The sequence below is a fragment of the Pavona decussata genome, unplaced genomic scaffold (assembly GCF_977016875.1).
Source record: "Pavona decussata unplaced genomic scaffold, jaPavDecu1.1 SCAFFOLD_28, whole genome shotgun sequence".
Lineage (NCBI taxonomy): Eukaryota > Metazoa > Cnidaria > Anthozoa > Scleractinia > Agariciidae > Pavona > Pavona decussata.
The window spans coordinates 3,299,683-3,326,578 of NW_028145451.1; the positions used below are offsets into that span (position 1 = coordinate 3,299,683).

Here is a 26,896-nt window from a genome sequence, read left to right on the forward strand (position 1 = left end):
CGACATATATTGAGTTCAACATGACCATATTTGGGTAGTGTGACAATGTTTTGAATAATAAAACCGGATATTCCCCAGTTTTAGCTGGGGTATATTCGGTCACGTGAGGCGTTTAGACCAATCGCGCGCGAGCGAAAATATTTGATGGATTATAAGGTTCCATATATGGAATACTCAGCTACGTGTTCGATCATCTTACGGAATGTCACGTGCATGACGCATAATCTGTTTTCGTACATGCCACACTACCACATTGCCGAGGCCGAAGTGGTTAAAAATATCCTTGGAAAATACTACAGTTATGACAACACACCCGTCTGGAAAGCTCTTTGGAACACTGACAGTTACTGTCGATTTGTGGAAGACAGCAGGAAAATTTTGTCCGAACATTCATTAAAAAATCGCCTTGAAATCGAAGCGAAAATTGCTGGTAGTTTACATGGGTGATTTCAAATTGTCGGCGCTAAGAAATCGTATGTACCGCTACAATGTAAACGCCTTTTTATTCGTAACTTATATCTTATTCAGCGCTAGTCATAACTATGAACTTTACCGTCTACAAACATCATGCTGATCTTCAAAATTATCTCGTACAAATTTAAACTTGACAGTAATGTCTCCTCTTCTGAAAGTAATAAACCCAACTAGATGGAAGTTGAAATTACACAAGTTTCAAAGCTGTCATAACACTGATTATAAACGCGGTAAAGAAGTGAAGCGCCATTCTCTAATCATGGAATTAAGAAAGCCGTGAAACCACAACGAAAACAGCCCGAAAATTTAAAGAATAATTTAACAGCTTACCTACAAGCATACAATGGAAAGAAAAAGTTAATTGCTTCAGGAAGCAATTAATTTTCGTAAAGGAAGACTTTGTGGTGAAATGAATCCCAACGAATGAAAAATATTCCCCCTAATGAGGAAGACTCGCGCTGTTTTCGACGCGCGCGCTCAAAGTGACCTCACTAACGTCTCTTAGCAACTAGTAATATAATAAAGAAAAAAGGATTTGCGAATAACAAAGCCATGGGAAAATTCTTTTTCCATTCAGGCCAGTATTATGGGTAAGTAATTATTAACTACGAGCCGATTTAAATGCGGTCAATTGGTTCTGGTTGATTTTTGGTGTCTGCAACTGATTTGTTTCGAATTACTCGTCAATTCCAACAATTTGATAAGCTTGTGTTATAATTGTCGGCGAATTGAAGAACATAATCTCATAAACACAAACGATTCTGGTGCTTTCTTCTGCGGTCGAAGCGAAATAACCACCCGCCATTTACACTGATTTATTTATTAATTCCAAAACAGGTGTGAGGTGAATTATTTAGGTTATTAACTCTCGTTTGAAAGATTCCGATACGCTGATTGGTTCCCGCGGATAAACATACTACGCGCTACAACCTAACATGCACAACAATCAATCATGGTATCAGAGCCTACTTTGACTTACACTCATTAATAACAGAATTGTCTGAATTGTTCAAATCGTGATATATTTTAATTCACTGCAATATTTTCAGTCCTCAAGATGGGTGATTCGACCAGAAAACGCATTAAAGAGGATTCGCCGGCGGTTTCCGAAGTCGAAGAACTGCACAAGAAACTCGTTGAGGAGCGAATCCCGACTGATGTTCCACCTTTTACTCTAAAGGATTTAAAAGATGCTATCCCTGCTCACTGCTTTGAAAGATCTCTTCTTATCTCCAGTTTGTATCTGCTGCTCGACTTGACCGGTGTCATTCTGCTGTATGCTGCTGCCTACTGGGTTTTCAACGCGTCTCTTCCGTTTTACGCACACGCCGTGTTTTGGCCCGTGTACTGGGTATGTCAAGGATGTGTTGGTTTCAGTGTATGGATAATAGCTCACGAGTGTGGACACTACTCGTTCTGTAACAGCAAACGGATCTGTGATACTGTTGGCTTAGTGCTTCATACCGCACTGTTCGTGCCGTATCACTCATGGCGAATCACTCACGCTCAACACCATCGGAACACTAACAGAATGGCCGGAGACCACGCTTTCGTCCCGAACACTCGCAGCCTACTCAAGTGGGAAAACGACTTAGAATTTCCAAATATATTCTTTCGAGTACTACACCTGGTTAAATATCTAACAATCGGCTGGCCGGCGTATCTATTTTTCAACGCTCGAGGCAAGCCTTATGCGGAATACCGCATGCGTCCAAACCACTTCAACCCGTACGCACCAATCTTCACGCCCAAGGATTTCTGGGATGTTGTGATGAGCGACGTCGCATTGTTGGTCTGGATTGGTATCCTGTACCATCTCAGCGCCCATGTGTACTCGCTTGGCTGGTTGGTGTGCCTGTACGTGATTCCTCTTCTCAACGTCAACATGTGGCTGGTGATAGTTACATACCTACAGCACTCAGATATCAAAGTCCCACATTACTCAGACGAGGAGTGGACCTGGCTTAAGGGAGCGCTGTGCACTGTGGACCGGGATTATGGAATACTGAACTACGTCTTCCATCATCTTACGGATTGTCACGTGACGCATCATCTGTTTTCGTACATGCCGCATTACCACATTGCCGAGGCAACTGAAGTGATTAAACCAATCCTTGGAAAGTACCACACTTACGACAAAACGCCCGTCTGGAAAGCTCTCTGGAACACTGACAGTTACTGCCGATTTGTGGAAGACAGCGGGAAAATTTTGTGGTATAAATTTTTGCCCGAGCATTAATTGAAAGTCTGGCGACAAAATAAGTGTTTCTTTATTTGAATCGAGTTTTCAGGTGATTCGGAGACCAGGAGGCTTGAATTAAAATCTATTATTGTAAATATCAACTCTCTTCAAAGGTCGAGATTACGCAATACTTAAGAATAAAACAAACAGCTTTACTTTTCTTGCCTTTCAATGCGAATTAGCATAACGATGATTTCAAACTTTTTAAAACAACTATAATTAATTTATGACGGAAAGCAGTTGATGTAGCTATTTCTGGCTTTCACCTTTCTTTTTAATTGTGCTAAATGTAAATAAATTTTTCAGCTCATTTTAAACCCGAAGAAAAGTTTTAAGTATAATTGCATGGTCAAAGTTTTCAGAATAAATCATTGGTCGGAAGTGCCTAGTCTTGTCTTCGTTAGCTAGTGCTTCGAAACTACCATTATTTTTTGATTCTGATCTTTCATATTACTTTAGGAAATACCACATACAAGTGGTAAACCATATTCGGTAATATAGACGCGCTTTCTCAAAACAAATTAGATTGCCACGCAATCTTCTTTTTTTCATTGTTGATTCAGTGATATTTGATTGAATACAAAGATAAATCGGTTTTCAGTTAGAAGACCTCGCTCAACCGGTGTCCCTTGCAAGCGCTTATTGTTATCATCCGGGATCTTCGAGGGAGATTCGCCTGTCAAAGGGTTACAATACGTGCGCGAGGTGAGATAGTTTTGTTCGCTTAAAAATCACTGCCGCGAAGGAGGTTTGGAAAAGTTATCTTAATTACCGTAAAATTTGGTGAACGTTTGCTTTGAAGTTATCCAAGAATTATTAATAGTTTCAATGTTTCATCTGATTTCCAAACACCTCGAATTTGGGTTAAAAAACTTGGCTCCGCCTTGCTTTTCAAACTTTACTTCTCTGTGATTGGAAATCGATGGAACAATCTTCCTCGTGTTTAATGTATTACTTTACATTGCGGGACGGAAGCCGGTGAGCTGGAAAAAATACTGGTTAATCGCTGTGGATACCCCATAGCCACCTGCGGGGCTTTACAGAAACACTGGCAATGTAGGGGGCAGCTCTGGAGAACCTCATCTTAGCAAACCTTCAAGAGTGGTAAGGTCAGGAAATATATACTTGTCGGCCCCTTCAAATAGTATAAATAGAAACCTTGTAAACTGAACTAATTGTTATCTCGTTGTTGTTATAGACCTGTCAATGCAACAATACTTGTTCTCAGTAAAGTGGCAGATGACCTGTTTGCGTTTGCCGGATTAAGGTGTACTGTAGATTGTTTATGTGGGAGCATCTCAAAGCCATGCAAGCAAACAAACAAAGAAAAAACATAGGCAGCAAATCTACTACATTTACCAGATGTTATTGCATTGTACGGCCTTGTTTTGTCGAGACTAGGGATTCTACGGCTCCCAGTAAAGCAATACCTTGTAGAAGAGCTTCGGCAAATTCGCTCTGTGATTTACTTTTAAAACCTCAAGAGATTTTGCTATCCTTCCATATCTTGAAGATTGACGTTGTCAGCCAAACAATATGGCGATCTTCTAACCCTGGAGGACAACCTCTGTTTGGTAGGATCCTAACACTTTCAGTACAAGAATAACAGGGGATAGCACTGAATAACAAACGTTGGCCAATTGAAGAAAATTTTGAAAACGACAACTGAACTTTACATCTAAATTGCGACGATACAGTTGGATTGTTGCACACTAAAAGAAATCGCGTAAAACTCGTATTGCGGACAATTAATGGGACCGATAAATAGAGAGACCTCGCCGGGAAGAGTCATGGTTGAGCGTGGTCCTTTAACAAAAGTAGTAAAACCAAACCTAAAGCCATCACGTGACTCCCGGTCTGCAATTGTCTGAAAGTAAGAGTACATTCTCTCCGAACTACTCAGAGTTACGGTTCACCACGAGAGAGCTGACATTGCGTATTGTATTCATATTACGTCGTTGACGCCTACTATTCTAGGCTGCACGATCAGCTTATGCTTTTTGGGCCGTAAATAAGTCTGCGCGTAAGGAATCACGAATAAACTGATACAATATGCAACAATCAGAAAACATTTAAACACAAAATAGCCTATGCCATAAAATTTACTTTAATAACTTACTGTGTTACATTTACATTTTTCCTTGGCAAGCCTTTGAACCGTTCTTGGCCTCTTAGGTAGAAGACAGAGCTTAACAATTTCTGTACGCAATTCTTCGCACAACTGAAGTACTTAGTTACGAAAACCTCTGCGTTTCCTATATTTTTGAGACATCTGTTTCTTCTTTCCATAAAATTAAAAGAGCTGATTTTTTCAAAAAACACACACGGCACTCGGCGCCATGCTACAACTCATCCATGTGTAGTTGGATACAGACCTAATCCTTCCTGAGATAACGGCATATGTCAAAATAAAATGTTTCAATAACACTAGTAAATTATATTTTTTATGCAAATCTTGGTTTTCAAAAAGGACGCTCTTATAGAGACTTATTTAACCCTATCTGGACGGAGGTGGGGGGAGGGGGGGAGGGGTATTCTGTCCCCGCCGACTTTGAACGTTAAAAACTTTTTTAATACTTGCGTAAACGACATGAAACTTCTTTCCTTCTTCAGTAATTTTTCTGGGAAATTCATGTGAAAGCAAGATTACGTTCGTCAGATCATCCACCTTGCCTGGCTTTCGAAGCTCAAAAATTGCCAACGACGTCAAGTGAAATCTTAAGGTTAAACACAGACACTACAAAAATTGTTTTTCGCATTTTTAAAGCCTGCCATTCACTTGCTTCTCTAATACCTACACGCTCTCAAAGATGGCCAGGGTACAGATTCACAAAGGCCTTCCAAGTTAAGATGTATTCTCAGTACTGTTTCTGAACAGTGGTCTGTTGTTATTCTGACAATAGGGTTTTGATAATAAACACTTAGACGAGTTTTGTGAATCTGGCCCAGATTAGTTAAACTCATACAAAATCATTTTTCACACAAACGACCATAAACTCTTATTTATGCTTACGACTAGCATAATTTGTTCTGTGTCCAGTCACATACAAATTTAAGCAATTTGTGAAATGACTCGGACAAGGCAGCCAGTCTCACAGACATGGAATTACTGAATTTTATCATCAAAAATATATATACACTGGACTATGATGTACTCTATCTGAATAGCAATCACTAAGATATATTAATTTAACGTAACTTTTGCCATGAACAATCTGATAGTAATAATTTCTCTAGTAAGACAAATGAGTCTTAATTTAGTGAAATTAGATCAAATTGATTTCGGCTTTGGGTCTCGCACACGGAAAAATAAACTACGCACCTAGCTTAATAAATTACATCAACCCCAAAAAGCTTAACCTTCTAGCGCTTTTTGAGTTAGGTAATTGTGAAACGAAGGTCTTGGGGTAATTTTGGTGAATTTTACTTAATCCTGACCCTTTGGGTCGAGGTTTAGGATTTTACTGGCATCTTCGCTTTCGTTTCGCTAAATACAGTCGAACTCTCGTTACCGAGACCTTCTTGACACCATCAGTTTAATGAGTCCATGAGAGTACATGAGAAGATTATCACGGAAATACCCTTATGCGATAAGGGCTTCGCGATTATATACACAGTCCACTTGGTTCGGAAAAAAAAATACCGCAAATAAAACTCGACCGCTACGAGACTTACATTTGACTCTACCCAACGGTGTCCTTACTGAAGGAACTGAATTCGACTGTGTAAAGCTACTAAACTGCCAAGCTTAAGTTAGGTTCTCACGCTGAAATGTCACACCTCCAAATGCTCTCCCACAAAAACCTCGATACGACTTCGCAGCTCGTCGTTTGCTCGAACAGTCAAATCCGACAATTCTTCGTTGGTCATCGGACTTGTTCGCTTCTTTCGGAACCAGCGACGAATAGCTTTGCGCTCGTAATTATAGTTATCAGCTGCGGTGACGGGGTCTTTCATGATCTTGTTTGTGATGGGGCATAGGAATTCAAAAGGTACGTCAACGTCAAACTCTTGCTCCGAAAGTGGCGTGACCAGGCGAACCTGAGAGGTGGCCGATGGAGGTCTGGGGGGAGCTGTGGGTTCTGGCGGAGTACTGACTGTCAGCGGAGGTTTATCGGGAAGAGGGCCTGTGTAAAGTGTTGGCGTTAGTATCAACAATTAAGAACTGCTTTTAGCAAACTTATACTTGAAATGTAAGCGCCAGCATTGATTTTAGTACCACGAGTTGAGCATGAGCATTGAGTTGGATATTTGAGTACAAGGAATTAATGATCTTTGTTTTTATGAACAACTTTTAACTGCTTTGTTTTCCTTAGAGGGAGAGGGTTATAATTAGGGACACAAATAAACTGTATTCTGGGACTAAGCATGAAATAATAAATTCAAGTCGAACTTCACCAGTTGCAATCTTGTCCCCAGAGTTCTCAGGATCTTTGGCCAGTGATTGGTCCCATGGAGAGACTGGGAAAATCGACAAAATTTAAATTTGTGATTGGATGCCCTGTTAACGGCTCTGTCTTTTCACTTGCATTTTTTACCATCGAAGAGTCTCTCCAGGGAACCAACCGCTGGCCAAATGGCCTGAGGACTCTAAGTAGCAGATTGTACTTGTTGAAGAATTACGCGATCTCTTACAATAAGGACAGACTAGAAGAAAAGAGGATACCGATGAACACGAATCCAAGTGGTGTACTCACAAGACAGCTACACTGATTGCTGACGGCAGCGATAACTCACATTTGTTCAAGTCTAAGCAAGGGAAGCATCCCGCAGCTGTCTTGAGAGCATGGAAGCTGATAGTTTTGAATTCTGGAATCTATGGCACTGCGTCCAGTTGCAGAAAGCAACTTACTATCAGTAAGATTTTTTTGCAACAGCTCTCTGTGTTTGGTATACTCCTTAAAACAGCCATTCGGCCGAGGATTAAAGAACAAGAGCAAGAAATCCTCTGGAATGTCGGGAGGTGTTGCAGAAAACTGCCCGGGATAGTTGCGTTACACAACCGGCCCCTGGTCTCCCGCCTAAAAAAAAGGGCGACCCCAACCCCACCCCCCTTCCCAGTTGCTTACAGAGTCAAGATGGATAGAAAGACATACAGCAGAGACGTAAATCTGTTCAGCATCAACAGTGAGCAGCGGCTACTTTCTCCTTACAATTAATATCACTAACATAGAGGTTACGCTCCCCAAAGGAAGATGTCTTAAATATTTAAATAAATTCCTTCAACCAGTACTGTATGGCATACACGGAGATTAGTGAGGAGAATATGCTTGCGATATTAGGGCTTACAGAGTAACACGTGAACTAGTTTGCAATGAAATTACACGCTTGCAAAGAGGTATAAGGAGCAAGAAGAAAACGTGAGACTTTTGCATTAATGCGCCCCTCCCTATAAGCGTCCACCGGCACAAAGCTCATGTTCAGCAGAGCAAATGAAACAGTTTACATCATTATCGTACCAGCTTCATCGTCCTGAAGAGGGTGCTTCTTCTCTGGTTCATCGGCCCCATGGGTACCCCGGAGAGGCGGAAGAACCGTCCGAGCCGGTAACGGAGCAAGCACCATGGCTAAACGGGAAGAATATGAACAAAGAATAAATAAAAATAAATACACCCTCTCAGAGATGTCTAAAAGTTCTTTACAGCAAATCCAATTACAAAATGAAGTTCTAGGTTAGAGTTGGCAAGATCGATTCTTTAAGCTAAGAGGACATTTTTGCGCGCGATTTTTGCGAATTCCTTAGACTGCGAGCAGTCTCTTCAGGCCCTGTTCTGTCACGCACGCGCGCGCGGAAACTCCAATACCTCCTCGTTCACTTTTCTAATTTGCACTATTTTACCGTCTCTTTGCACGCGCGAGCTAAGGAAAAAAGTACGACTGCTCGCAGTCTACGAATTCCTGTAAGATAAGCAAGAAATATTTTGCGCACAAATTTACTCTACGATAGAGATTGGCACGTGAAAGTCACTAATACTAGATTTTTAGGCTACAATTCACACTATTCTCGATCGACTTTTGCGCCGGCAGAACTCGATCATCATCATCATCATCATATCTTTATTTACCCTCGGATTTACAGAGTAGCTTAATGCAGTCAATATCTCCGAGCATTTACCCACCCAACCATGAGAGTATACACATAAAGACCAGACCACAACACCGGACACTACGTCCTCTACTCTTTGCGAACAGTGAGTGGGTTCTTTTAACGTTCCACAGAGCTATTTACAAACAAGAGTTGTGAGACGGGGCCTACGGTTTATCGTCCTTATCCGAGAAGACTAGAAAGTCTAACCATTTGCAGATAACAGAGCAAAGGCAGCACTTTCTCCTCAGTTATTTAAAGACCCTGAGTGTTGGTCCGGCCGGGGTTTGAACCCACGACCTCCCGCGCGGTAGTCCGGTACTCTACCAACTGAGCCAACCGGTCGGCGATCCGGTCCGGTAATCACATGACCAGACATGTGACGTACCACTGTTCGTGCCAGAGCAAACCTCGTAAAGTCTGGTGTGGTGCTCCTCCCTCTTTACACATTACGCTTGGAGCGAAAGGACCAGTAGGAGAGAACAGATCGGAGAAGAAGCTCTTCAACACACAAACCATTCCGTAATCAACGTTTTATGTGACTGACAAACGGCTCTGCTCGGTGAACGGTTCGATTTGCTTTTCGTGCCGCGTAACAGCTGCCGGCCTCTGTGTAGTCTGAACTGTTGACACCACTGAGTCCAGTTCATGTTGTTTACTTCATGAAAACCAGTCATGTTTTTCGATATTACCTTTCTAAGTCGCAAACGTTTGAGTTGTAAACACCCACAACTTATCCCTATCTTTTTTCCTGTGGGCCTTCTGTCCACAAATTTACGAAAGAACAAGATCGACAACGCTCCGAAAGCGCTACCCAATCTACCCAATCCTATTGGACGGTAAAAACGAATGAAAATTCGTCCAGGACTTAAATTGTATTTCTGAAACTTCGCTTTCAAATAAAACCATTGAAAAGAAATATATATGGACGGTACTCTAATTAACCAAGAAACCAAACACTGCAGAAATTAAACGAGCACCATGACACTTTTCTGTTAGGTCGATCCAAGAGTGACGCAATGAAAACGCTGTGTTTCTGAGTTTCCCTTTCTAAAACAACGACACTGCATGTAATTGCGAAAACTAACCTGGTGTAACGGCACCTCTCGGGGCTGCATTTCTGCAAAAGCAAGGACAGATGTTTATACATGGGAAATATATTGAAGCAAAATAAGTAAACAGTGAAACAAACAAATGTTACAGGAATAAACTTTGTCAGATAGAACTGCAGTTGATAAACCTCCCTCTCTCCCTTTTCCTTCCTTCGCTCACTAATTTATTTAAGAATGCTTGTGACTTCACTTCTAAATGGCTGAAAGGGTGTGTGTGTGTGTTTTTAACCCCAGCAAATTCAATGCAAACGACGCAATTGAAAAACAAACCTGTTCTAACACATTTCACCGATGTAGCTTGATTGCGTTTATTTCTCGATAAAAAAATAAAAAACAGATCGTCATTTACCCATCATCCTTGGCAGCTTCCCGTAGACTGGTCACCGACCCAATCCCTGTCGTTGTTGTCCCGGTCCCTGGAGCCCGCGCTGAGGTCTCGTAAGCGGGAGGAGCTGCGTAAAGTGCCGCATACCCTGGGTTGTCGATTCCTACGGGGGCCACTCCTCCTTGAGAGGGAGCAGCGAAAGGTACGAGGTAAACACTTCCGGGAGGTACTTGGCTGTATGGTGGCGGAGCGGCTGTAGAAATAAAATGAAATTGAGAGCGGTCGGCGGTGTTTAGCTACGGCGCATACCTGCGACGAACGAGTAGCGGAAGAGGAGAACGAAGGGGCCTAGGAGAACAATTGCCTGCGCATGCCTTTTGCTTTAAAAATGGAAATTGGGAAACAAGAATAAATAAAGCAGCAGGCAACGTATGAATCAATAGCAATGATGGACTGTTTATTCTCAATTCAAAATGGAAATCATGAATCACAACGGTGCAAGGAAACTAGTTCAAAACGTGCGCGTTAGGTTATCTAAGTATCTACTTGCACGATTTTACATACGACAAAGGTAATCAAGCTGAGAAAGGCGACTAAAAACACGAACGTATATTATATGGCCGAGCTAACAACAAACAAAGAAGCAATGGCAACTATAAAAAAATCATACAAACAAACAAGTAAACCAAGCACGCTACAGAGCGTATCAAGCAGAGCTCCTTTTTTGGTTAGTTGAGGTAAGAGAAAGCTCCACTAACACCTTAAAGAGGAAGTGCCATGGGGTTTTGACCCCTTTTGTTAAAAATATTTCACCTAGCTACAAAATAATTCTAGAACAACGAGTGGAAAGAAATCAACTCAATTCTTGAAAGGAACAACTCGCGATCTGCTGTAGCACATTTTGGAGACAAAAAATGCGAGAACTTGAAAAACGTTGGCCTGACATTTTTCAAGTCAAAATCCATATCGACCTACTCTGACTCTGGCCAGAGGTACTGATCGACAGTTTTATTGCGCTGCGGTGATAATTTATAACAAAAGTACACATTCATTGTGTTTTTTTCTGACAGACAAACATTTTGGGGTTTTGAAATGACGACAATTTCGCGTGACACTTCCATTTCAATTGAGTAGATCAAAGCAATCTTATAGTCACGTGGTTAACGTTGTAAATAACTGTGACAATAAAGTATGTTGGTCCACAGGCTTCATAAAGAGTCGAGTTCATACCTGTTAAGTAAGCGACGGGCTCTTGGCCGGGACGGGGCTGAGCTGGAGGGTGAGTCCCATTGGCGGTTATGGGCTGTGCATAATCTGAAGTGTGTGTGGTCGGTGTCATTCCCATTGCATCCATGTTGTCGTAAGGTTCGTTTACAAAACGGTGACGTACTAAACAAACAGCGAAGAAAACAGAGGACGATAAATAAACTTAAAGTAAGGTAAATTAGGCCACGAGTGAAAAACTGAAAAAAAAAAAAAAAAATAAAATAAAATGAACTATACATTAGACGTTGCACAAAGATTAATAGGCAATTTCCGAGTCTTTTTGAACCTCGCTACGAAAGCGAGGCTACGTGCAAAGCTTTTCATGTGAAAATTAACAAATCGACGGCAGTTTTCTATGGTCTATACTCTTTTAGCATACCTCAGTGACCAACTATCGCGTAATGCGCAATCTGATTGGCTACACAGGTGCTGTCTATCGATCGATAGACGGCAGTTTGTCGGAGCGCGCGCGATTTAGCATGCATCATTGCACAAATGTATCAAAATTTATGAAATATAGAGATTTTTTTGCTTCATAGATCGATCACTGAGGTATGCTAAAACAATGAGACGGCTCGCTCTCGGATTCTATCGCCTTTGATAGTTGGCTTGGGGCTTCGCCCCTCGCCAACTATCAGCCGATAGAAACCTCGAGCTCGCCGTCTAATTGTTAAATAGACCAAAAAATGACGTCATAAAATGTTCAAAACTCAAGTGCCAAGTTTTGGACATTTTATGGTGTCATTTTATGGTCTATAAGAGTATAATCCATAGTAAACTGCGGTCGATTTGTTTTTTACAATACCATAGAAAAAGTACGAGCGGCGATTTCCCGTTGAGAAAGCGCGGGCGTTACGTCTGAAGCCATTTTTATTGTCTGTAGTCTAATAGAACACAGCTACGAGCCAATCAGAAAGCGAGAATTTCGACAGTTATTGTTAGGTTTGCTTGCATATGAATGAATACCAGTTTTCATAATAAATTCTACGCCAAAGTCTCGCTTTCGTAATGGGGTTCAAGGCAACTCGGATATGTCCTATTCAGTCAAGGACTGAACTCAATAGAAACACAAATGCTGTGCCGCACGCCAAGAATGACACAAAAGATGGATCAGAAAGGTCACTCTAAAGTGTATAATATAATATAATGCTAAACCGAATCCATAAATTTCCAACTGAGCGTTATAAGCCCTAGTAAGGAAATGAGAAATCGCACGAGGCAAACAAAAAATATTCGACCTTGGTGGAAATCGAACCCACAAACTACGAGGCCTCGTAGTTCAGTCGGTAGAGCAACGGTTTATGAAATCCGACGGAGGTCGTGGGTTCGATTCCGACGAAGATTGTTTTCTTTGTCTCGTTAGGTCTCTCAAACAAACAAACAATACAAACAGTACAAACACAATTTACGAAGGATCGTCAGGAATCCTTACCTCCTCGATTCATCCTTTTCTTCTTCTTGACCACGTAAAGAGATACAAGGACAATGAGCACGAGGATTATAATCAGTATGGGTACCACGATGGAGGCAACCTGGCCGCCACTCATACCACTGTCGTCTGCTTTATCTGATAAAACAAAAATAGCAGCCACATGCAAAAAGGTTTTCTTATGATGAATTTGTGAAAGGAAAGGTATGATATGATTAGAAATGTTAACTGTTGTTGAAGGTTTCAAGAGGGTATGAGATCATCGCAGTGATTGTAACAACTTTCAGGTCAGTGAAAAGCTTTTTCATTTTTTTGCAATTTTTATCGCAGGGATTGTAACAACCTTTAATTGACAGAGAAATTCGAAGAATAAAGACGGGCCTAGAAAGCTACGGCCTTAGGACCAGGACTAGAGACGCAGTGTTTTGCCGGTTTTGTTATTTCATGGGTTCGAGTCCCACTTTAAAATTTTTCAGGCTTTTTTTTTTAACTGTAATTGGCTAGCAAGTCGGACATACGAACTCATGATCACTTATTCATGATCGGTAAATCGAAAGGTGATGTTTTGAGGCCAGGATGGTCTTCGCATTGAATGGAAGTCGTTGCAGTCTCTGCAAGAAACTTTACTCGTCGTTGTCTCTCTCTACACAAACGTGTAAATGGATACAAGCGACAAGATACTGGGTTAACTTTGCGATGGACTAACATCCACCAGTTGCTTCATGCCACAGCAACCTGGTTAAGCTCTGGCCGAATGTGCCACCTAGGCTACAAGTGCAACTTCAGGCTTCTTTATTTTTTTGAAGGACTGCAAAACAGTCGTTTTTTCCACTTGAAATTCTCGGTGGGAGACGCGAATCGCAGAAAGCGCGAATTTGCGACGCAAGAAAGCGTGGATTCCCACGCGCGAGCCTCACACGCGTGTAGGATGTGTGAAGGTCTCTCTCCAATTGCGTTTTCCATTGCCTCGCTCGCTCCAGATTTTTGCTTCAAAGACCGGCGTTGTAGGGAAAAATGATGCAGACGGCTGAAGTTTTTATAATTACTGCTAGGGATCTCTTCCACTCTGTTAGGGTGACAAAAAAGATAGGCTGCCACAATACAGGTTCTCTATTGAGACACGCGGCCACGGTAATTGAAAACAAAATAGGCCCCTTGTTGCAGCACATAACAGAAAATGACAAAATTATGAGAACTGAGACTCACTTTGTGCTACGGTGTTTTCTACAGCTGAAAAAAAGAAAAACGTTCAAAAAGGTTAATGGAAGATATATCAACAAAAAGCAACAACAACTAAAATCTGCTACAGAGGGATGATTTGCCGTTCCGCAAAACAATGAAATAAACAAAAATAATAAAAAAAAAAAAACAACATCAACAAGAACAACAACAACCAAAAAAAACAGCCTCTCAAAGATAGGACCAGAATATTTAGTGTTTCAGTTCTCGCCACAGGCACACTATCTTCTGTTTTTGTGGAGCATGTCCTTTTAATAAGAATGTCTGTACCTCTTATCAAAATATTTTTGGCTTACTTAATACCCGTATAACAACTGCTTTGACCAGTATCAGTAGGCAGTTGTCATGACATTGTTAATATTAATGGAGAAACAGGGTTTCCGGGTCGATAGATTTAGCATGCTAAATTTAGCAAATAAAAGTTATTCTTTGCTAAATCTGATCTGATTGAAAACTTGAAGATAAAATAATTAAAGAAACAAGAAAGAAAATGACTTTTTTTACAATAGGCACCCAGGCCTTTAATTTCTCTGCAAACTCGTGAATTAGAAATGTCTACATTTTGCTCGATCTTAAACCTGATCTCTGCTAAACTTCATATGATAATATTGCGTCATGGGGCTATTCACGTAGCTTGATAATAAGATTTCGTGACACCTACCAGGCGTTGTCTCCACAAAAGACGAAGAGACTGAAAAAACGAAAAATAACAGCAACACGTCAGCAAAAAAACACAAGATAATCTTCAGCTAAGCATTGCTCTGAATACCACAAAATAAACGGTAGTCCCAGGTCACATGAAGGCGTAAAGAGAGTAAATAGCAGTGCAAGAGGGTAAACTTCATATCACCGTCGAATACGCACCCACCCACGATCAAAAACAGACAGAAAAGTTCACAGAAAAAAGCAGTTGAAGTGTGCCTAGTCCGCCATCTTAGAAAACCGCTCCAAATGCGCATGCGTGTATGAAACTCCTTTCGCTAGACACAGCGGCAAAATGAGTGCGCATGCTCCGCAGATTTGTGATTCAAGCGAGAATCGATTTCGAATGCTCCACTTCAATCGCCAAATTCACACCTGTTACCACAATATATTTTTTGGTTGAATAAGATATGTGATGGAGGAAGTTCGAAGGAACGTTTCCTGAAAGCGGCAACCTTATCTAATTTGATTTGGGCTTATCCCCGCGAAACGAAAACAAACCGATGGGAATTTTAAAAATGCCGCCATTTCGCCGTGTAAGATTGCTCACGCGTGACGAGCATGCGCACTCATTTTGCCGCTGTGTCCTTTCGCTAGCGTTTGCATTTGCGACGTGCGAGCATCAATTGCTATTGTATTTTCTGTGGGACTTGCGTCACACGAGTGAACAAGCTCTTAAAGACCAAAGACGTTTATTTTTAATTAAACACATATTTATTGCGATGTTTATATTTTACATTTTAATTTTTTTTTAGTTAATTCAAGACCAAGAGGCAAATGATAAATTTACCAGAGTGCACGTTATGTCGAGTTTGCGTTACAAATTACTCACAGACCATTATTCGTGCTTGGGGAGCCTGTGCAGGTGAGGTGCTTCCGTACCACCCTTAACGTTTGCTATAGGGAGTTTGTACCCCACCAAACGTAGTTGTTGGTACAAGGATGGCAATGAAGTCGTTTTCTCAATTTTGTCTCTATGGTTGAAATTGACATCGAAATGACCGTTGATGACGTCAAAATGGTCGTCGCTGATGACGTCACTATTGTCAAGGAATATACATTCATTGCAGCTGGGGAGGAGGTCTCGCAAGTTGTTGTTGTAGTTCGGTAACAAATTCGTCGAGTGTCAAGGGAAAAACTGTATTTTAACTTAAAGGTGCATCAATAATTAATGGGGCGTTTGATTTTAGTTTTAATTTAGCTCTTCAATTTTCGTCCCTTTTATTAGTGGCAGCTTCGTCTCGTTCTCTCAAAGTTGAAAATTAACTAATCCATGTCTATTCTTTACAGCCGAGCAATTTATACAAGAATTATTGTGAGTCAAACGTTTTTTACTTCCTACTAACTCGGACCAAGTCCTTCCCTCGGACGTGAAAGAGGTCAGTTTTGGCAGTGTTGTTTATTTTCTGACCATTCCATCAACCATTACATCTACGAATCTACACAGGGTTTGAAACTGGCAAAAAAATTCACTGTTTTCTCTCAAGGTCCTTCTTTATGGAATTCTTTGCCTATTTACATTGCTAATTCAGAAACCCAATCTTGTTTTAAGAAAAGGCTTTTACATGTAAACTATTTGTTGTTTGTTTGTTAACATTTGTAAAATTTATTATATCATTGCCGTTCTTAACCTAATTGTGTTTACGCAGAGCTACTATGAGGAGGCTTATTTTCATCCTTATTCCTTTCCATCTCCTTCTAATTCCCAAAGTTTTAAGCAAATTATTCACACCATTTACCAATAACTTTTCTTTACGTATATTTGAATAATTTATTATCTCATTGTAAAAACGCTTTGGTGGCAAAGAATAATAAATAAAATAAAGTAGACGCCTCTTAGCTTGGGCGATCAACACAAGCAAAACCGGTTATGGAAGGTTCGACTCAATGCTCAACCACTGGACGGAATAAAATGCAATTACCCGAGAGCAAGAGAGGAAAAATGCAATATTTGTATTTCTTTTGAAAACGCAAGCCTTCCAAATAAGGAAGTGACCGAGGTATACTGCGTCATACACCATAAGTAGTAATGTCACGCGGTACAATGCAATCGTATAGTAAACAGTGACGTAAACAGTGGATAGAAAATACATTAATAGATAACAATAAATAGAGAGCAGTTAATAAAGTCATGTTAATGTTATGTAGTGTTATGTTACGTTATGATAAGCCATTTCAGCTATGTTATGTTATTCGTACAAGTTTGGTTGTTTCTAAGCCCCCTACCTCGGTGAGAGCTGGTCGCTTGGATGGCTGAAATTGACAAAGACTCTGTACGTGTAGGCGTCTGGGTTAATTGAACTGATCGTAAATAAAGCTGTTAGTAATTAGGCCATATAAGCGACAGTGTTAGGAGAGTCATGGATGTCTTGAAAACAGACGGATACAGTTAGTTGTGACATGCACTTTCGTTTTCGAAAGGTGATAGAGAGGGATTCTACCTCACGTTGATCAATCACTTGTCAGCAATTCGACTTCACTACAACAATAAGTAGAATACTATATTAAGGTGGTCCTGCTCACTGCTTCCCTCGAGCGCTGAAACCGAAGGACAATCAACCCAAGGAGTCTATGAATGATCCTGAAACAGGAAGCTCTCTCAGGGGAAGAGACCATGAAGGCAAACGCTTGAAGTTTAAAAGAGTTCCGCAACATCTATTCCAGCTGTTGCGGGAACACCCCGTGGAGGACTACTGAGCTTAATGGGCCGAGAGGGGGCTCAGTTGATGATTGCGGATGAAGAACACTGCGTCGCTTTTGTTACTAGCCGATTAATTGTGTTAGCTCTACTGGTCGTTCTAAGTTATTATTCTAAGAAGTCGCATGCCTTCGTAGTGAGAGCGATTATACCTTGTTTAGAAGAACTCGTCGCTTGGATTACCGAAACCGACAGTGCACTTGAAGGCGTCTGGGTTAATTGAACTGAGCGCAAATTAAAATTGGTTAGTTATTAGAACGGCTTTTAAACGTTCTATCCTTGTTGGTGAAAGCAATGATACCTTGGTTAGAAGAGCTCGTGGCTTGAATTGCCGAAACCGACACAGAGAGAGCACTTGGAGGCATCTGGGTTAATTGAACTGAGCGTGAATTAAAAAAAAATGTTAGTAATTAGGGTGGTTTTTAATTGCGTCAGTCTCGAACACCCAAAGTAATCTCTCTAGTCAATGACACAATCAGAACTCAAAGCAAGTGTACGTGCGTGCGGCCAAGAGCGAGTAAACGCATGTATGCGATCAAGTGACAATTGGTTTTAACTCTAATTCGGTTGACAAAGCGTTGAAAGCGTTTTTAGCCAACCACAGAACGCACTGTAGTAGTAGAGCACAACTTACTGGAAACCACCCTAAGGCGGTAAGCTCTATAAGCGACAGCCGCGTCAAGAGAAAATCAATTACCAGTTGGTTAGCGATTGCAAGGTTAGAAGGGAGGAATATTAGAAATAGAATACTTCAACATGAATATGAAGACATAGGCAACAGCTAGGCTAGTTTTCAGCCTAAAACTGTCACTTACAAGTTTCAAAATCTTTCGAAAATTCACTATCTTACAGCACGTGTCTACTTGGTTAAGAAGAAAACAAAAGCAAAAGTTCTACTAAAACTGTCTTCCTCGGAGTGCAAAATAAAGAGTTGTTATTGTTTCATGTGCAAACTCCACTAGACTTAACATGCACCATGCACGGAAGGCAATATGCACCATGCAAATAAAAGTCGATACTTTTACCTGCGGACGTCATCTGACTGGAAGCAGTAATGGACGGTGTATTTGTCGAAGAAGACTCTTCCTCGGTAACATTGACTAAACATGAATAGATAAGCTAGTTAATTAGATAATTTTGATAATTAAGAGATAAGGCCTTTTGTCCAACATGCGAGTTGGTGTTGCATACGTATTATAACAAACTTTTTCTCCCCTCTCTATATCCCACAACACTCCGCGGGCCAAAATGTTATCAACCGCAACATCTCAGGGACGACGATCAGCTACGTTTGACGAAGACATGCGACTTTTTGATATATTTGGGACGACGTATTCTAAAATTAACAGATTTTCAAATTTTCAAAACTTGTGACTTGCGTAAAAAATTATAACCTACTTGCAGGTCAATAGCAAGCCCGATGCTTGACAAAAAACAACAACAACAACACAAACACACCCACAGAAAACCCACTTCGTTGGTTTGCTTTGTTTCTAAAAAACCCACAAATTGAACCCTATTAACCCCAAGGAGCATTATAATGAACGTGTTATGTTAAAGCTTCTTCTGTCCCTCTTACAACTGTGTTTGAAAGATGAGCCGGCAACCATTTCGGTGGTGATTTTCTGACGCCATAATCCAACATGGGTGATCCAATATGGCCGATTTAAAACATTATGACGTGATCGTCATGCCATGCGCAGTCCTATGTTTCACTTTCACGGCTTAAATTCTCTTGGAGTAAAACGCTACGGAGTCTGAGAAAGACAACTTGAAAATTGCCCAGTCTTCCTCAGTAAAAAAAGTGAACATTTAAATTAGGAAGAAGTTTATTTCAGAAGAAACATTCTTTGCAATAACGATTTTTAAATAAGAAAAAAAAGAAAAAGAATTAAAGAGTTTTAGGTGTTACGTTTTAGGCTTCTTTTACCTATACTGAAGAATATAAATTCTCTTTTAGTAGTAAAAAATATTAAATTTACAACAAAACTTAAACAAAAACATTTAAGACGTTTTATTTTAGGTTTCTTTTACTTTAACCTCAGAGGAACGAAACGAACGAAATTTACTGGTACAGAGCTCTACGAACGTAGTAGAAATTAATATCAATGTTTATCTTTCAAGTAGTCTTTTACGTGTTGTTAAGTTAACAGGTCAGCGTAATTTCGAAAGCAATTTGCCAATGACATTTAAGGACGGTGCCTACTAATACTGAAGCATTTTTGCGCGGTTTATGACTATGCGGAAAAAGCAGATCTTAGCAAGGGCTATTGAAATCCAAAAAGAAAAATGGGGGTAACCACGCTTTTTTTTAGAGATTAATAAGCAACAATTATTCTAAAAAGCAGTAAAATACAAGGAAATGTATGGCATTGTTTTCCAAGTTGAAGCTTTATTATCTCTGAAAAATGCATGGTTACCCTCAGTTTTCTTTTTGGATACCGAAAGCACTTGCTAATTTCTGCTTTCTCCACATAGTTTTAAACCGCGCAAAAATACCCCTGTATTAGTAAGCACCACCCATAGGAAACCCGAGTATCTCACGATGCGCAGAACGTATGCGCATTAACAAAAGTAGGCAACGTCCTTAAGTTTGTCACACGTTCGTTATTATATTGTAAACTCACAAGTCACGGTCAGAGGTTGTTAACGTAAAAGTAAAGATACGTCATGTAAGGTCCAGGCAGCTGGATGACACAACAATAATTCTACGTTAACAATAAGGCAACGAAACACAACTCATGTAAGGCAAACTCAACATAACCTAAGTCAACGGTACTTAGCCTGGGGTGGGCGCACAAAGTTCCCGCACCGACTATGAGCATTCATAACTTTTCTACAATTGTAGCAAACACCATCAAACCATGTGAATTTTCCGCAAATTTATCTGGAAACAATTTGGTAATCGTATTTGTTGGCAAAAAGATTTAAACCACATTGCTTTTGGTTGGAGTTTCTTCTTTTTGTGATAAATTTTAAGTTTATTCTCGTACTTTTTACATCCTTATGCCATTTTTGCATTTCTCAATGGCTTTTGATTTGTGTTATGTCAATTTGGATACTTTTTTTTTCAGTTTTAAAGTGATCAAGAAATGTAAAATGGCGGATCCAAGATGGCAGCTATGCGGAACAAATGACGTAATCATCCAATTTCACGGAACCATTATATGTCCCCCAAGATTTATAGTCATAGCCTTAATGCTATAGAGCGTTTTCATTCACGTGACTACCGGCCATATTGGTTTACTGAAACAAAAGAAAGTATTTGCATAAAAATAGAGTTCAATTCCCAGAGGTTTAGTTTGGGACACCAACATGGCCACCATTTCTTTGTTTTGGGACACCAACACGGCCGCCGTGACGTCATGTGAAAACACTCTATTAAAGTTATCAGAGAAGGTACTTCGTTTTCTGACTGCTTTTACTTAAAATTCGGTACAATACGTATGCGTGTTCTCTTGTCAAAATATGGTAAAACACGTAACAGCGGAATAATGAAGTTCGTTATTTAGCTTTAATTAAGGAGAAAAAATATTCACAGCTTATAACAACATAAATACCTCTTTCGTACTGCAGATAAAATCCTTCATCAGAGTTCGCTGCATCCGTAATGAACAGGACACGTACTAGATTCTTCACCGATAAAAACTCCCAAGGCACCGATTCTTTATAGGAAATTTTGTGGGTTTTCCCATCGTCCACCTGCAAACTGTCGCCCAGTCCACCCGATTGAGCACTATGCACGATGTTCGCTCGCGTCACTGTGACGTGTATTCGGTAACCTGGAGCTACCCGAATAGACCACCTACATATTAGGTTGTTGGGGTAGTTTGAGGGGTAGCCGGGACTGTGAATATAGCCAGTGTTGTGAAACCGGTCGGAGTAGTTAAACGTTTTCACTGAGTGTGAATAACCGTTACACCCTTAGGAGAAACAAAAAGAGGCCAATTTTAAGAAGAAAACATCGTACAGCTAAATTACGCGGAATGACCGAGAGTGTTTATTGACACACTAGAATCTGATATTACACGCTGTCACACCGTCATAAGACCATCATGTCATTACTCCCGTTTTTGCCCCTGCAATCTGAAGCCATCGTGCAGTCACTTAGCAGATCACACCATTAAAAGGCCAATGAAATTTTGAATTTGGTAATTACACGTCGTCTTGTACAAGACGCCAAAGAAATACACTATTGTTAACACACATACAGAACCATTGTTTTGCCTTTTGTTTTTGTGCCGTCACCGCCGTGTTTTCGTAAGTTCCCTAAAAGAGGAGTTTAAGCAGCCACTACGGCGACACAACGAGAACGCCACAAAACAATAGGATTTGCAAAACAAAGGCCTACACGTATGTTCTAAAGTTTGGTACATTTCGTCACCGTCCTCGACAAAACAGCAACGTAAAATAAACAAATTCAAGGTTTTGTGGAGAACGTGAGCACATGACGATAATCTTTTTCGTTCTCAGCCTTAAATTGAACGCCGTTCGCACCAATTCCGTTTCTGGATAGTTCGCCAAGCTTGTATAAATTGAAAGAGTTGGAATGACCTCGAAGTAGCTCAAATAATGTAAATCGTTGTAGATGTTTAAACTCACTAATATATTTGAAGACAACGGCATGTTAATCAGGAAGCACCTTACTTGCATTTCCAACATATTGCTTTACATACACTTATTTCAATCAGTGTGTTAATAGTAAATACAAACGAGTTTTTTCCCTGATTAAGATGATGTTTGGTTTCGACAAGCAAAACTTTCATCAATACAAAGGAAACACGAAAAAAAAAAAAAATAGACACCCTAGTTCACGTTCTCTTCGAAACCCACAATTGAAGCCTACCTCCTTCTACCATCTGAATGTTTGGCAGGCTGGAGGGTGGAAAAGTCGTGCTTGACAACGAAGGTCTGACTGTGGGAGCACCTGGAAGCAAAGAAAAGTTAACGCGGTAAGAATTTTTGTAGTTTTAGTTTCTTTGCTTTGATCATTTTTTACCAATTTAAAGTTTTTAACCCCAATGCTGATATCTTTGTAGTTTCAGGTGCTAGCTTGAATAACTGTTTCTATCAGTTTGTAATTTTGTCTTATATATTGTATTTTTTAACCTTTTGTATATTTAATCTTTATAGGACCTTTCTGAACACCACATTGCGTGATGGAAGCTTCCTAATTAAAGATTATTATTATTATTATTATTATTATTATTATTTATTATTATTATTATTATTATTATTATTATTATTATCATTATTATTAACTCACTCATTCATTGTTGCAGTTGGGTAATGGGGTGCGTTCGACCTCCATAATCAGAAGTAATTCTAAACGTCGTCACCCCTTTACAAACCGAAGGCACCAAACGAGAATATTTGGGAGAAATACTAACTTCAAACGTCTTTTACCGATTCCAAAGATCGGTTACGGACCTTTCAAACAGATATTTGGGTACGCTGACATAGCTTGATCTATTCGGATTCTTTAGCTGAATTTTGAAGACGCGGAAAATTTTGGGGAACACATCTTATCTCCGCCAATTTTCGAGCTGTTGTTGGCTTTACGAAAGTCCTACCTAACACTTGTTTGCTCTCTTTACAACATATTCTATCTGTTTGAAAAACAAAGGGACTGATTGTCTCATGTTACCACAGTTTTAGGTGACAAAAGACAGAAAAAAACGTTAGTGTTTCCTAGGCGTTCCGAACAGATTTTCAACCAAACGAACCATTGGGTACACCACACAATTTAAAATGGTTAAATAAATCTTCGATAAGCTGAAATGATCCCATGAAGGCAGCTTTCGATTAAGCCTTTCAAAATAACATTTAAAGCGGTGCATTTCTGTGGACGAAATAAGAAAGTGACATAAATTTACTCCCTATTGCAATTAGAGTGGTCATCGAGTTATTGCGCTGAACATTTCCGTAGATTCCGTTTAGTTATAATTAGATTTTGCCTGCTAGTTGTTTGTTGATTTGTTAGGATTTCTACGACAGAAGCAAAAATCGCGTACCAATGTCAGCATAACAGCAGCTCTAAGGGACTCCGAAATGAACTTTCCCATGTTTTGTTAACTCGTTTTTGGCTTCCTTAGCCGCACAACGCAGCCAATATCACCATCATTTTAAAGAAGCACTGCCACGGCGATTTTGCTGTATTTTTATCAAACCAGCTCATATATTTTGACAAAGAACCTGTTTTCTAACATGAAATTGTGGTTAGAGCACTGGGGAGAAAAATACCAATAGATTCCTCCGAGAAAGAACAAACTATACACAGTTTTTAGCGACTTCTCTATAACGCCCAGAAAGAACTCGAAAAAATTGGTCAGTTTTTTTTAAGTTGCAATCCATTCCATCCTAGCCATCCGCAGCCAAAGATAATTAATACTAATTTCTGTGCACTAGTAGGGTTATGCTAACACAACTGAATCATTATTTGGACCATTCCATCAATTCAAATATGTTTTTTTGGATATTCAAAGTGACACAAAAATGAGGTGACACTGCCCCTTGAAGAAGAACACTTCAAGGGACCACACTCCCTGTCGTACTCAGAATCACAACAAAAATTACCCGCAGGTGTAAACGGCCCTTTACTGGAGAATGGTCTTACCTAGTGCTTCATAAGTCAAGTTGAAGCCTTGTCTATTGACCGATGAGTCTGAATAGAATTTTATCCACATCACATTGGACGACGCTTTGAGACTGAAAGAATTTCGATTACCAGTCAATCCTCCAGAAGGTGTAATAACAGTCGAATAATCCTTCTCGCCATCTCTTATCTGTACGTAGTCATAATGTTGCTCTGGCAGAAGAGAAACACAAAGTACTTCAATAAAAACGTGACACCGTTAGCTAGAGTCAGGCTGATCAGCTAAACAAATGGTTAGATATTTTGAATATGTAAACTAAGGATAATTAGGTTATTTACATATAAACTATAGCTAATTGAAAAACTAATGCTGAATAGCTTGTTGTGACAATTTCTTGTTTAATACAATCAGTCTCGCACGTTGGCAACAAACCACTAGCGATCGCCGCAATTTATTTTCGATTGACCCAAATACTGTTTTTGATTGTATTCAGAGCGTTCGCTACTAAAACAACACCTTGTTCCGTCAACCAAGATTAGTCTTACATATTTCAGAAGATTGTTGTACAGGTAGCATCATTCGATTTCCTAGGTCTTCCCACCTAAGATACTTAATTTGAAGAACAGAACATGAGTAAAGGAATTAAGATTTGAATACAACGACAAGGATCCCCTGCAGATGGGCTACATAATGAACACTGGCCACTCGGAAACCCCTTTGCTTTTTTGTGTCGATGGGACGCAAGAAACTCCCCTCCATCCCTCTGGAAGACAGAGAACCTCCTCCAGACTTCGCAAACTCTATTACACCCCCACCTCCAATGCTTTCTATTGAAGGGTGGAAAAACAAATACACCGTACCATGAAACCGTATAGATGTTCTGAATAAAAAAATGGGAATTTCAGTGACACATCCACAGAGTGGCTCTTCGTCCTGTGTTTCCTGGACGAATCAGTGGAAATGTACCTCGGAGCAGGTACGAGATAAAACAACAAACTCTGCTCACATCTGGCCCCACCTCCGGGAATCACACCCAGGCCACATTGGTGGGAGGCGAGTGCTCTCACCACTGTGCCATCTCTGCTCCTCGCGGTACAATTGACAATGTCCTCCTTGAAACCTCTTAACAGTAATTAAAAATTTCATAACAAAATGTATCTAGCCATCCAATCAAGAGATTGGATGGCTAGCACTACTTATACGCAACAAAACCCACCTGTATTGAGGGATTTGAAGGTGACTTTGACTTGAGTACCGGGCAGGAGGGTGAGTACCCAGATACAAACGGTGTCATCTTGATAATTATTAGGAAACCGGGGAGATGATATCCAGCCTGATCGGTGATCTCCTCTGTAATATCGGCTGTTTAGTCGGTATTCCCAGGTTAATATATTAAAATATACTCGTCTGGTGCAGCCTGCAAGATGGAAATTGCGAGACGATCAAACGTCATATTGATTGCGGTCACACGTACGCCTCAGGCCTTAGGGCGTTTTCCATTTTTCAGAACTGGCCAGCCAGACCGGCCAATCTGTAAATTAAATGCGTTATTTTGAAGGGATGGTGCTGCAAAATCTTGAAAAATAATCACTCCGAAAATGGTACGCGCTATTTTGAAGAAATTCGAAGGACGAGGCTAAAACTTATCCTTCAAATTGGTGCACTCCGTTTATGAACTGACTGGAGTGGCCGGCCAGTTTTGACAGATGGTAAGCTCCCTTAGTCTTTAGTTAGGCTTGTTCCACTTCAGCGAGTTTTCCTTGGCAAGTTTGCTAGTATGTATGAAAGGCTTTGTCAAGCGTTTCCCTGACAAGTCTCCTTGTTCAAAACCTAAGAGACAACAGTTACTCAACCAGGAAAACTTGCCACATGTTGACACGGGCAAATAGAAGTTATTAATGGTTGATCGTCAGGAAGAAATTGCCAGTCGTTCTTTACAGACAAACAGAAAATTGTCCAAACCACATGTCAAGGAAACTTGCTCACGTGGAAGGAGTCTTACATGACGTCAGGTTCAACGTTGGTAAGTAAAAGTGAATTAATCGGTTATTCGTAAAAGACAATCACGGCGGATAAAAGAAGTCAATGTCCAGATTATCATCCATTTATGATATCGTGCAGTAACTTGAATGTAAAGTTTCTATATGCATTCTGATTGGGCCTAACTAAAGTTTCTGACGTATCAGTTTTTTAAATTGCCTTCTTTGGTTGCGATCGTGTCGTTAACAAGTCCGGAGGTTGACAATTTAATTCAGGAAATTGCGTAAAAACTAAGAAATAGATACCGTTGGTCACTCAAGCAATGCTTAGCTCACTAATAGCCCTGTGTTTGCACCCATTGTCTAGGAATTCAACTTCGGAAAAAAGTACTGAAAACAAACGGCAGTGATTGCGATTTGCGCAAACTCAAAACTGAGCGGGACTAGAACTGCCATGCCCAATTAATTACTGGACAAAAGTCTTAATTGTACTCCGCAACAAAAGTCCATTTTTAACTCGTGAATGCGCGCATGCGCAATGAACGAGTTATAGCGATAGCTGACTCTCGACTTGGTCGGTCGATCAGTCGGTTTTGTCGTTAACTTTCGGGCGTGCGCAGTGAATGAGTTTTAAATTCAATTAGTGGAAAAAAACACGCGAACATTTGTTGTTCATGGCGCATCAGGAAATTCTTATTCAATATGTAGAGAATAATTTGACGATCATTTAGTGCAAGAATGGCGATTTT

The 26,896-nt window shown here is 40.3% G+C and overlaps 2 protein-coding genes across 6 annotated transcripts in view; one reads left to right on the forward strand and one right to left on the reverse strand.

Annotated features, from left to right (window-relative positions):
* The first annotated feature begins 959 nt into the window (after positions 1 to 959).
* Positions 960 to 5,037, forward strand: LOC146485143 (uncharacterized). Its single transcript, XM_085104124.1, has 2 exons — positions 960 to 1,064; positions 1,524 to 5,037. The coding sequence occupies exons 1-2, from the start codon at positions 1,061 to 1,063 to the stop codon at positions 2,711 to 2,713; spliced, it is 1,194 nt and encodes a 397-aa protein (XP_084960250.1). The 5' UTR covers positions 960 to 1,060; the 3' UTR covers positions 2,714 to 5,037.
* Positions 4,801 to 26,896, reverse strand: part of LOC146485144 (scavenger receptor cysteine-rich domain-containing protein DMBT1-like) — a 51,449-nt gene continuing 29,353 nt past the window's right edge. Inside the window, exons 28-43 of one of the 5 annotated variants that reach the window (XM_085104119.1) lie at positions 25,385 to 25,585; positions 24,189 to 24,380; positions 22,419 to 22,499; positions 21,133 to 21,495; positions 18,598 to 18,672; positions 17,874 to 17,951; positions 17,725 to 17,796; positions 17,101 to 17,175; positions 14,834 to 14,863; positions 14,140 to 14,163; positions 12,937 to 13,071; positions 11,469 to 11,627; positions 10,263 to 10,491; positions 9,890 to 9,921; positions 8,176 to 8,283; positions 4,801 to 6,843 (exon numbers count right to left, since the gene is read on the reverse strand). In XM_085104119.1, the coding sequence (XP_084960245.1) occupies positions 6,491 to 6,843; positions 8,176 to 8,283; positions 9,890 to 9,921; positions 10,263 to 10,491; positions 11,469 to 11,627; positions 12,937 to 13,071; positions 14,140 to 14,163; positions 14,834 to 14,863; positions 17,101 to 17,175; positions 17,725 to 17,796; positions 17,874 to 17,951; positions 18,598 to 18,672; positions 21,133 to 21,495; positions 22,419 to 22,499; positions 24,189 to 24,380; positions 25,385 to 25,585 (2,207 nt within the window). In that variant the 3' untranslated portion in view covers positions 4,801 to 6,490. The remainder of the gene's footprint in view (positions 6,844 to 8,175; positions 8,284 to 9,889; positions 9,922 to 10,262; positions 10,492 to 11,468; positions 11,628 to 12,936; positions 13,072 to 14,139; positions 14,164 to 14,833; positions 14,864 to 17,100; positions 17,176 to 17,724; positions 17,797 to 17,873; positions 17,952 to 18,597; positions 18,673 to 21,132; positions 21,496 to 22,418; positions 22,500 to 24,188; positions 24,381 to 25,384; positions 25,586 to 26,896) is intronic. The other 4 variants (XM_085104120.1, XM_085104121.1, XM_085104122.1 and 1 more) reach the window with 4 other exon arrangements.